The sequence below is a fragment of the Oncorhynchus mykiss genome, chromosome 16 (assembly GCF_013265735.2).
Source record: "Oncorhynchus mykiss isolate Arlee chromosome 16, USDA_OmykA_1.1, whole genome shotgun sequence".
Classification (NCBI taxonomy): domain Eukaryota; kingdom Metazoa; phylum Chordata; class Actinopteri; order Salmoniformes; family Salmonidae; genus Oncorhynchus; species Oncorhynchus mykiss.
Genome location: NC_048580.1, coordinates 40,007,149 through 40,019,627, shown reverse-complemented (window position 1 = coordinate 40,019,627; position 12,479 = coordinate 40,007,149). Strand labels below are relative to the sequence as shown.

General features: G+C 46.2%; 1 protein-coding gene across 7 annotated transcripts in view; it reads right to left on the bottom strand.

Moving 5' to 3' along the window:
- Positions 1-12,479, bottom strand: part of LOC110491054 (neural cell adhesion molecule L1) — an 81,445-nt gene that overhangs the window by 34,161 nt on the left and 34,805 nt on the right. For 5 of the 7 annotated variants that reach the window (XM_036946861.1, XM_036946864.1, XM_036946867.1 and 2 more), the window contains exons 2-4: positions 6,971-7,376; positions 5,480-5,494; positions 1,405-1,507 (exon numbers count right to left, since the gene is read on the bottom strand). In XM_036946861.1, coding sequence (XP_036802756.1) covers positions 1,405-1,507; positions 5,480-5,494; positions 6,971-7,109 — 257 coding nt within the window. In that variant the 5' untranslated portion in view covers positions 7,110-7,376. The remainder of the gene's footprint in view (positions 1-1,404; positions 1,508-5,479; positions 5,495-6,970; positions 7,377-12,479) is intronic. The other 2 variants (XM_036946862.1, XM_036946865.1) reach the window with 2 other exon arrangements.

Genomic DNA, 12,479 nt, shown 5'->3' with positions numbered 1-12,479 from the left:
ACAGAGAGAGAGACAGAGAGAGAGAGAGAGAGACAGAGAGAGACAGAGAGAGACAGAGCGAGACAGACAGAGACAGAGCGAGAGAGAGAGACAGAGAGAGAGACAGAGAGAGAGACAGAGAGAGAGACAGAGAGAGAGACAGAGAGAGAGACAGAGAGAGAGAGAGAGACAGACAGAGAGAGAGTGAGAGAGAGACACACAGAGAGAGAGAGAGAGAGAGCGCGCGAGCGAGAGAGAGACACACACAGAGAGAGCGCGAGAGAGAGCGAGAGAGACACACAGAGAGAGAGAGAGAGCGAGAGAGAGACACAGAGAGAGAGAGCGAGAGAGAGACACAGAGAGAGAGAGAGAGAGCAAGAGAGAGACACACAGAGAGAGAGAGAGAGAGCGAGGGCGAGAGAGAGAGCGTGCGAGAGCGAGACACAGAGAGAGAGAGAGAGAGAGCGAGAGAGAGAGCGCGAGAGAGAGAGAGCGAGAGAGCGCGAGAGAGCGAGAGAGCGTGAAAGCGAGAGCGAGAGAGAGAGAGCACGAGCGAGAGAGAGAGAGAGAGAGCGAGAGAGAGAGAGAGAGCACGAGAGAGAGAGAGACCACAGAGAAAACACAGAAGAAAGAGTTAAAGCCACAATGTGACATTTACACAGTCTGGCCCTGCATTCCACTCTGTTTGACAAAGGAAGAGGAAAAAGTTAAAGGGGAGGGAGTTGGAGGCTCCGTCCCAAATAGCACACTATTCCCTACATAGTGCCTTATGGGCCCTGGTCAAAAGGACTATATAGGGAATAGAGTGTCATTTGGGATTTAGGCAGAGTCTTATACAATGGGGATATTCATATTTTGCCCTGCAAATGGAGCTTTTTCCACTTAGTAAACGTAGAGACATTAAAAAAGATTGAACGGGGTCTTCAGCACCTACAAATTCATAGCATGTCGTACTAAATTGATGGCGTTTTGGCTCGTAAGCACTACTTAAAAAAACAACTGGCAAAAATGATTCAAAACCTTGATATGGCATCTTTAAGAGGCCGTCCCTCGAGGGCAAAAAATCTATTTTCCCTAGTGTGACTGTGGGGCGCTGCGCTCTCATGTAATACTGATGTTTCTCCATAGCGTCTCTGGATATCTGTGGTGCTGCAAGGATACAGGGACATATCATGTCCCTTAGAAAACACATCTGCAATGAAAATGCGATAAAAGGGGGAGAGGTCAAATGTCGCAGTGCAACTTCAGTCAAGAGGGGTTACCGTTATTTTTCTACATGACCTTCTATTGTGGACATGGTCAAATCTCAGAACTAAATCATGAGAGACTACCGAGATAAAGACTGTAGAGACAGTGTGTGTGTGTGTGTGTGTGTGTGTGTGTGTGTGTGTGTGTCAAAAGCAGTGTCATTGTACAGTAACTAACTCCGGAGGAGGGTTTCCTGATGCTTCGCAGGTCAGGAGGATGTCTTCAGCACCGAACACGGTGATGGACTCAGGCTGGGTGGTGATCACTGGGGGCTTTTTGACTGCGGAGGAGACACACACAGAATCAAATCAAATGTATTTATGAAGCCCTTTTTACATCAGCAGGTGTCACAAAGTGCTGTACAGGAAACCAGCCTAAAAAAAATCAAAACAGCAAGCGATGCAGTTGTAGAAGCACAGTGTTCACACATACACTCACACAGTCGTGTACACACACACACACACACACACGCTCGCGCTACATAAACTGTGTCTGGTAGCAGTCGGTGTGTGATTTACACAGAGCAGTGCTGCCGCCCTGTCCCTGACCTGCTGTGGTCACATGATCGGCCTCTGACTCACCACAGAGCCATAGAGACACTACCTCACCATAGAGAACCTTCACACGCTCTCATACTGTACCCACACACACTGTGCTGCCTACAACAGACAGCCTTCACAAGAGCTCACTGGCGCTGACTAGACTAGAAGCCACCGGAATCCCCCCCCCCCTGCTGAATCTCAGTAGCCCTTGCTGTGGGGCTGACTAGTCACTGAAAACCCACAGAGCTAAACCCACAGCGCTAAAACCCACAGTTCTGCCTGTAGATCTGAGGCTGGCTCTCCGAGTAGAGCCCACTGCGCTGCTTACACCAGGGTTTAAACCACCGACTAGAAACCCCAAGCCCTGTTTAAGCTAGAGATCTCTGGTGTTTGCATGGGCTGCGTCTCCACCTCAGCACTGTACTATAACCTGTGTTGACTTCCTCTGACACGCAGAGACATCCGCAGGGGCCGGCAGCATACAGTCCTGAAGCCCGTAGTCCTAGTAACTAGAGCCCACAGCTTAACTGGGCTACCTATATTCGGACTCTCAAGGAGGTGAATAGCCCACTGGCTAGAACCCACAGACTTACAGTCACGCGCAGGGACTGTCTCGCGGAGGGACTTAAGAAGAACAGTCATTTGATTTCCAAGTATCGCTGAAACTTAACAGGGAATGTAATTCCTTCATATCACTTTGAGAGAGAGAGAGAGAGAGAGAGAGAGAGAGCACTGCAGGGAGAGAAAATGGTTGAGATGAGAGGAAAAGTGAGTGTTGTATGAATGCAAATGAGACACTCGTGGAATATATAGTGGAATATATCAAGAAGAGAGGGCCCCTTGGGGACAGAGGTATTCCTCTTTTGTCTCTCTGCTGTCTAACTGTACTGTTACGTCCATAAACCACTCACTCATATCAGACTTATTAAATCCTACATACTAAGGCGTGGTACAGTATTATTAAAGTGCATGGTCTTTGTTCCAAATGGCACCCTATTCCCTATGTAGTGCACTCCTTTTGACCAGGGCCTATGGGAAATAGGGTGCCATTAGGGAAATATAAGTACATATTCTATACATTCTATATTCCCATAGGTTTTATGTCTCCTGTCAAGATTTTTGGTGTTCAGTTTTTTGGTGTGTGGCCTGGACATCTGTGATATATTTGTTCCAATTTCTCGACCCGCTGAGTCCTACTGTATTGTATTGGAATAGAGGTCAATGGTACTTGTTGGTTGGATTCTGATTTGACTCTGAATGAAAGAGGCAGGTCTAGTTTCACAGATATATTTACATTGTGGAACGTAGGTAGGTAAGTGGGCAAAGGAGGGCAGGGAATGGAGGGAGCAAGAAATTGGGAGATGGAAGGAGAAACGGAGGGGACGTTAGAGAGGAGAGACGGAACAAGAGACAGATGGAGAAACGGGTAGAGATGGTGGGAGCAAATTATTAAAGGTCAAGGACAGGGAGGGAGACAGAGAGAGGGATGAGAGAGAGAGAGAGACTTAAATGATAGATTCCCTAGTGACAGAGGTAATAAGGCTGTTTCTCAGCTGATCAAATTTGTGTGGAAGCTGCTGCAGGCGCTGCAGTGCTCCATTATTGGAAGAAGCACAGTTAGGTTACACTTGTTTTAGTGGTTCCACTTGTTTTAGTGGTTCCACTTGTTTACACTTGTTTTAGTGGTTCCACTTGTTTTAGTGGTTGCACTTGTTTTAGTGGTTCCACTTGTTTTAGTGTTTACACTTGTTTTAGTGGTTACACTTGTTTTAGTGGTTACACTTGTTTACACTTGTTTTAGTGGTTACACTTGTTTTAGTGGTTACACTTGTTTTAGTGGTTACACTTGTTTTAGTGGTTACACTTGTTTACACTTGTTTTAGTGGTTCCACTTGTTTTAGTGGTTCCACTTGTTTTAGTGGTTCCACTTGTTTTAGTGGTTCCACTTGTTTTAGTGGTTCCACTTGTTTTAGTGGTTCCACTTGTTTTAGTGGTTCCACTTGTTTTAGTGGTTCCACTTGTTTTAGTGGTTCCACTTGTTTTAGTGGTTACACTTGTTTTAGTGGTTACACTTGTTTTAGTGGTTACACTTGTTTTAGTGGTTCCACTTGTTTTAGTGGTTACACTTGTTTTAGTGGTTCCACTTGTTTTAGTGGTTACACTTGTTTTAGTGGTTCCACTTGTTTTAGTGGTTACACTTGTTTTAGTGGTTACACTTGTTTTAGTGGTTCCACTTGTTTTAGTGGTTCCACTTGTTTTAGTGTTTACACTTGTTTTAGTGGTTCCACTTGTTTTAGTGTTTACACTTGTTTTAGTGGTTACACTTGTTTTAGTGGTTACACTTGTTTTAGTGGTTCCACTTGTTTTAGTGTTTACACTTGTTTTAGTGTTTACACTTGTTTTAGTGGTTACACTTGGTTACACTTGTTTTAGTGTTTACACTTGTTTTAGTGTTTACACTTGGTTACACTTGTTTTAGTGGTTACACTTGTTTTAGTGTTTACACTTGTTTTAGTGGTTACACTTGTTTTAGTGGTTACACTTGTTTTAGTGTTTACACTTGTTTTAGTGGTTACACTTGTTTTAGTGGTTGCACTTGTTTTAGTGGTTAAACTTGATTACACTTGTTTTCGTGGTTGCACTTGTTTTTAGTGTTTACACTTGTTTTAGTGGTTACACTTGTTTTAGTGGTTAAACTTGGTTACACTTGTTTTAGTGGTTGCACTTGTTTTAGTGTTTACACTTGTTTTAGTGTTTACACTTGTTTTAGTGGTTACACTTGTTTTAGTGGTTACACTTGTTTACACTTGTTTTAGTGGTTACACTTGTTTTAGTGGTTAAACTTGGTTACACTTGTTTTAGTGTTTACACTTGTTTTAGTGGTTACACTTGTTTTAGTGGTTACACTTGTTTACACTTGTTTTAGTGGTTACACTTGTTTTAGTGTTTACACTTGTTTTAGTGGTTAAACTTGCTAACACTTGTTTTAGTGGTTGCACTTGTTTTAGTGTTTACACTTGTTTTAGTGTTTACACTTGTTTTAGTGGTTGCATTTGTTTTAGTGTTTACACTTGTTTTAGTGGTTACACTTGTTTTAGTGGTTACACTTGTTTACACTTGTTTTGGTGGTTCCACTTGTTTTAGTGGTTCCACTTGTTTACACATGTTTTAGTGGTTACACTTGTTTTAGTGGTTACACTTGTTTACACTTGTTTTAGTGGTTACACTTGTTTACACTTGTTTTAGTGGTTACACTTGTTTTGGTGGTTCCACTTGTTTTAGTGGTTCCACTTGTTTTAGTGGTTCCACTTGTCTATCGTTTCCCTATGCCTTACACACTTGTTTATTTTCCCCTCCTCTCTTTTATGCTCTCTTTTAAGCCCCCCTTTCTTTGATCTGACAACACTAGCCCCATTTTAGAGACAGGCGTGCCTCTTTTCCTCCATCTCCTCTTAATTCCCGTAGGTATCACCCTCCTCCGGGAGGGAGCAAACAAGACTACGGCACATGTAGACTCACTGAAGTGAAGAAGCCACAGTAACGCTAGATTCATTAAAGGTGCAGTGTGATGCCGAGGGTTTCCATTGGGCGCTGTGTTTGCAGGAGTCGTGATCATCTTTCTCATGGTGAAAGTGTTTACTGTAGGGCTGTTGCTGCACGTCTACAAACAGAAATACCACACATCAAGCAGAAGGAAGTGAAACACTTACATTCATTTATTTGGTCTGTTAGTCCAGAGCGGCAGAGCAGCAAGAGAGCGAGGGAGAGAGAAAAGGAGAAAGTCTGTTAGATAGTCAACACAGTCTGGCAGGAAATGACAGAGAGAGGGAAAAGACAGACAGACAGAGTGCCTGGACTTAGCTACCGCACAGTGCACATCAGCACGTGCCCTCACTTGCTCGGCAAATTCCCCATTTCAAAATGGGATAATTGATGATTAAACAACAGTTACCACCCATGGGCTATAAAGCTAGGCGAGCGCAAAGCTAGTCGAGTGCAATGTTCGGTCAATGTTTTTGTTGTTGTTTGGCCGATGAATTCAGATGTTGATGGTGTATTGATTGTGGTGACCGTATCAGTGACTCTCACTGACATTAGAGAGGCTCATTAATTCAACAGGAGACACCTTGACCTTTACAATCCCCGCAATCTGACCCCCCCCCCCTCTTCCTCCTCCTCCCCCTCCTTTTCCACTTCATCCCACTGTTACTATTCAACCAGCCTCTCCTCCTCCCCCTCTCCATCCTACACTCCTCTTCCTCTTCCTCCTCCTCGTAACCCTTCTCTCTTACTGACACCTTAATTCTCAGGGGGAGCTTTAATGCTTTTCATCACTGTCAAACTGTGTGTGTGCGCACGTGTGTGCATGCGTGCGTGCGTGTATAGGAGTGATACGTGTGTTAGAGTGGGTGAAGGTCTGAGCGAGTCATTGATCCATGACTTAGATGAATAACAGAACAACATTAGCAGCCGCAGCAACAAGCACAATTCTTTGTCTAACTCCCTCTGTCTCAAATGGCACTATATAGTGCACTCGTTTGAACCGGGGCCCATAGGGTTCTAGTCAAAAGAAGTGCGCCATAAAGGGAATACGGTGCCATTTAGGATGCAGCCACAATTCTTCCTCAAAGTCTGCTATTAAAGCAAAGCTGTAGGACACTCTGAATCAATTTCCCTGCAGTCCCACAAACTCAGCTGTTTTTTAATGCTCGGATATTGCGTTGAGTGGGAGGGGAGGAGACAACTCTGACCCATCGCCTGCCTTCTGTGTTTGTTTGTGTGTGTGTGTGTGTGTGTGTGTGTGTGTGTGCGTGTGTGTGCATTTGCGCCTGCTTTTTCTGTTGTATAACTCAATTCCCTGCTGAATTACCCTGGCCCTCCAATCCATAATTTGATTTGCACTAAGGAAACCAGATGAATAGAATGACTAATAAATGAGTTGAGGTAATCAATTCCAAAGTAAATAGACAAAGTATGCATACAATATAACCACAGACTGAACGCCCAAAACCTCATAACCACATTGATAAAGATGCAGATAGAAATGCCATGGAAAGAACTTGCTGTGCCGCTCTGTACACTACATTTCTACCTGCAATACTGATGAGTGTGACGACATCTCAGTCATTACTTGACATTGTTATGAGCAGTGACTGTACAAGTACATTGACGTGTGAATTAAGTTAAGGCGGTGTACTCACAGTTGGGAGGTATGTGTATAGCTGCTTGGCTGAGCTGAGGAGTGTGGGATAGGAGGAGGGAGAAGAGAGGGAGAAGGAGGAGGGGGAGAGGGGTGCGTCGCCCCCTACTGCCAACCTGCTGTCGCTGCGTGCGAGGCATTGCTCACTGTCCCATCAAAGTCCCACCTGCTCAACACACACAAAACGCACACAGAGGGCAATCTGGACACACTCCTGCCGAGCGAGCGTGTGTATCAGCCTCTCTCTATCTCTCTGTCTCTCTCTCTCTCTGTTGCCACGCCCACTCTTCCTTTTCTTCTACCTGGTTTCCTTTTGCTTTCAGCCTCTCTCTCTTTTCTCTCTCTCTCTCTCTCTCTCTCTCTCTCTCTTTCTCTCGCTCAGGTCCACGCCCTCCTGCTGTCTTCGTCTGAAAGATAAAAGAAGAAGGGGGGAGCAGGGAGGGAGGAGAGGAGAGGGAGGGGCATGTGTCAGAATGAGAGACAAATTACCCTGCACCATGTGGTCAAAGACTAGAGAGAGCCAGGCAGAGAGCTAACACACACACACACACACATACACACACACACACACACACACAATAAATAAATAGATGAGCGAGACCAAACATATTAATTTCTATAAAGAGAACTAGCAGTAAAGAAGAAGAAAAATTCCATTGGTTCTTCCATAAGGGACAGTGGTCAGCCAGAGAAACAGATGGAGTCCAACTACGAGGGCGAACTAACAGACAGTCCAAGAGACCATATGGAGCAGAGACAACAGAGGTAGATAGATGAAGCACCGCATCAGACAATAGACAGAAGACGGTTAGCGACCCGAAAAGGCATCCGCAAGTAGACAACGTTCGGGAGATCTCCTTCAAAAATGTGAAGAACTCAAGTGCCTAGGCCTCGTCTGTAGCTGTGCGGCCGCAAGTGTGTGGTACACACAGGAAACAGAAAAAAGAACAGAACGACATGGCTAATTGACAACGATTTAGATTGAGTGGTTGAGCTCTATTGAAAGACTCGAGACTGCCCTCCCTGATTGTGATGGTGATAAGTAGCTGCTAAAGATGCGATCATCAGTCATGTTGTGGAGGCAAGGAGGCCACACAGTCTCTCCATCTGTACCCTCCTCAGCCCAGTAGGCCCACACGGAGCCACTAAGCGTGGCCTACTTTCCACTGGCACCACAGTCCACTGACTGATTGTTGAACCAGGCTCAATTGGAAGTACAATAGATGGTTGGATTGTTATTTGCTACAGTACAACAGTACATCATGACAACGGAAAGGCACTGAGAGACAGGAAGCAAAAGCTAGAGAATTATAGGGAGACATTGGCCTTGTTACCAAGCCAGGCAAAATCAATGGTGATAAGAGCAGCTGCCAATATTGAAGATGAGTTTTGGCTCTACACACAACAGTGTGTGTGTATGTGTGTGTGTGTGTGAGTTTTGGCACCTACACCCCACTGTTAGCTGGCAAAGCCAAACTAGAGTGATGGGCGACCTTGGGGAGATGTGGGGAAGGTTGGAGGGTGGTACAGAGAGAGGGGGCGAGAGGAAGTGAAGGAAGAGAGGAGACAGGGGGGAAGAGAGAAAGAGAGAGGGCAGCCCTGCACGAGGGAGAGGAGAGAGGAGAGGGGGAAGATGGTGGGGGAAGGAAGAGAAACAAGGGATGCGAAGGAATAGTGATCAGTATTCTATTTTATCTTCTCCGGCAATGGCTGCTGGTCAGTCAGTCACATTGACGCAGACGACGGGCTCATTGTAACAGTGGTGTTATTGGAACGGTATCAATCCAACACACAGAAACCATGTGTTTGATTCCGTTCCAGTCGTTACAATAAGCACCATTCTCAACGGACACCATTCAACAATATCTGGCAAAAGAACGAAAACGACTAGGTAAAACATTTCCGGGGATTCCAAGCACTAAGAAAATAACCGAGAAAGAATGGACTCAACAATATCTGGAAAAGGTGGTAGGAGGAGTGAAAAGCATTTTAGCGATTCCAACACCAAACTCTGAGAGAACACATCTAAATCAACTGAGAAAGACTGCGTTTAAAATAAGAGAACAACCAATAGAAGTGAAACACACCCAATGAGCCAGTTTAAAACACACCCAATGAGCCAGGGGTAAATGGTCCATTAGAGAGTCACTTCACCTATCAGTCCTACAACGGCTAGGGAATGACAGAGTGGGTGGAGGAGAGGAGGGACAACCGGGGATGGGAGGAATGGAGGGGTCTGTTTGGGGAGGGAGTGATGGAAGGTGTGTGTGGTGGGGAGGGGTGCAGTGTGTGTGTGTGTGGTGGGGAGGGGTGCAGTGTGTGTGTGTGTGTGTGTGTGTGTGTGTGTGTGTGTGTGTGTGTGTGTGTGTGTGTGTGTGTGTGTGTGTGTGTGTGTGTGTGTGTGTGTGTGTGTGTGTGTGTGTGTGTGTGAGTGTGAGAGTATTGGCTCTACACACCACTGTTAACTGGCAACGCCAAACTAGATAGATGGGTGACCTTGGGGAGGTTGGAGGGTGGTACAGAGAGGGGGAGGAAGAGAGGCTAGAGAGAGAGGAGAGTGGGGAGTGCAGAGGTTGAAGGGTGGGAGGAAGAGAGGCTAGAGAGAGAGGAATCGAAGGAAGAGAGGAGGAGAAGAGAGTAGAGAATGAGAGAGAGGGAATGTTGTAGAGTGGTAAAGAGAAGGGGGAGAGGAAGAGAGGAGAAAGAGGAGAGGAGAGAGGGAAGGTTGTAGAGTGGTAAAGAGAAGGGGGAGAGGAAGAGAGGAAGAGAGGAGAAAGAGGAGAGGAGAGAGGGAAGGTTGTAGAGTGGTAAAGAGAAGCGGGAGAGGAAGAGAGAGGAAGAGAGAGGAAGAGAGGAGAGGAGAGAGGGCAACCCTGTTCATGAGGGAGAGGAGAAGGGGAAGATTATAGGGTGGTAAAAGAGGGGGTGAAGGAAGGGGGTGTGATGGAAGGTGACAGCTGTGACGGTAACCCCCCCCCCCCTCCACAAAATCACACACCAGGTCTCCCAATCAATGTGTGAACTCTCTCTGCTGTCATGCACACACACACACACACACACACACACACACACACACACACACACACACACACACACACACACACCTCCTCTGTCAGGCTGTGTGATATTAGTACTGGCTGATCAGAGTGCCTCTCATAGGGGGGTTCGGGGGCCCAATTACCAGACGGGCTAGTCTGGGCTGGCCTTTAACAAATTCCATTAGCACAGGATGAATGGAACAGAGCAGAGCTGGAACTGCTGTGGGTATTAGTACAGACACACAGCCTCAGAGACACACAGTTAACGTGATAAGGTGTCGCTGAGAGGGTGCTGAGTGGAGCGCCCAACGATGAATGCCACCGACGAACTGCACGCGGCTGAGCCAGGGCACTTCATTGCCAAGTAAACCCTAACACACACACACACATCTCTAAACCGAGAAAGACACACACACACACACACACACACACACACACACGGCTGACAACACAGATAAAGAGGCATGCTCCAGTGGGTCCCAGTCAGAAGGCAGGGCCCTAACAGTAGTGAGTACATAAAGGCAGTAAAGGGGAACACTATAATGGGTTAGGTGGGCAATTGGAGGGGGGCAGAGGGGATGACAGGAGAGAAATAAGGGAGGCGTGTCATCTTCCCAAGTAATGAGACTGAACACTGGGAACTCCACCCAAACACCCTGCGATTCCACACAGAAGCACTCTCCTTCTCTTTGTCTCTCTCTCACTAGCGAGCACACACATACACACACACACACACACACACACACACACACACACACACACACACACACACACACACACACACACACACACACACACACACCCTGTCTAGGCTGTACGGTCACTTCCCTTATCACAGGGGTGATTGATTCTGAGTCAACAGACAGACGGCTGATTTCACCACCTCTGTCAATCCCAGTGTCTCTCAGTCCGACTTTCTGCAGCTGCAGCTGATCCAATCTCAGCCCTGTTACCTGCCTCGTTGGCTCAGGGCAGAGGTCAGCAGGCCCAATAGAGACGACAGCTGGGAGGTCTGGGTAACCTTAGCCGTGTAAGGGCTGTTCGGAAATCTGTTATCGGGTCGGGTGTCATCCAACTTCATTTAATCTACAGTTGAAGGGAGGTGTCATGATATAAGGCTTGATGGTCAGCGGGGACAATATTGTTCTCATTGTGCCATTCAGCCGATGCTTTTATACAAAACGACTTGCAGTCACGCGTGCATACATTTTACGTTTGGGTGGTACCGGGAATCGATCCCACAACCCTGGCGGGGAAAAGCACCATGTTGTACCGACTGAGCCACACAGGACCACAATAGACAATAGAGCAACCACAGTCGGCTCGCGTTCCATGTAAGGGCTGTATGAAGAACTATTAACGCCATAGGAGTCTACAGACACGTCCAATGGTGTCATCATCGATCCAACTGTCATTCAATCTCTGAAAGGAGACGTCATGCTGTGATAGTCTTTCAGAAGAGAGACAGAGAGAGAGAGAGAGACACAGAGAGAGAGACAGACAGAGAGACAGAGAGAGACAGAGAGAGAGACAGAGAGAGAGACAGAGAGAGGAAGAGAGACACAGAGAAAGAGAGAGACAGAAATACAGAAAGAGAGACAGAGAGAAAGAAAGAGACAGAGAGAGAGAGAGACAGAGATAAAGAGAGAGAGAGAGAGAGAGAGAGAGAGAGAGACAGAGCGAGAGAGAGGCAGACGGGCGGACGGACAGACGGAGAGACGGCGAGACGGACAGACAAACCAGACGATGAAGATGTACTATGTGAGGGAGTGGCGCAGCAACAGTCTTCTAGAGGCAAACTGGCCACAAGCTAGCTGTGAATCAAATAATGAGGCAACAATCCAGATCAACATAAATCAATTTAGTGTGACTTGCTAGCCTGATACATAATTGACGTTGCGCATTGAGGCATTTTGCTAGACGGGAGGGGACGACAACACAAAATCAAAATGCCAGAGCAAGAGAGAATGTAAAGGCTATGTGATATCTACATTTAGGTCATTTAGCAGACGCTAAAGAGTGACTTACAGCCAGCACATTCAACTAAGGTAGGCAAAGACAACCACATCACAGTCATTCAACTAAGGTAGGCAAAGACAACCACATCACAGTCATTCAACTAAGGTAGGCAAAGACAACAACACATCACAGTCATTGGAATCCTTGTTCAAAATAGTTGCTATCTGCAAAATATCTAAGGCATTTATAGCCTGCCCTCCCACAAAAAAAAAGCAACACATAATGCATGCCAAAACAAGTGGCAATGTATTGGCCTATACGTGCTATTTGATACAATATATTATTATTGTATTGTACGCCTGTTTAATTGTAGCCCTGTCTCCGACTGCATCAAGCTCTTGTCTGTGTGTTCACTCTGTCATACATTATATCTGAAATGGCGCCTCTCTGCTGTAAAAGCCTGTGATTAACATTAGTAAGTAGCTGGCAGCTACAATCAGTGGAAGCCTGTTG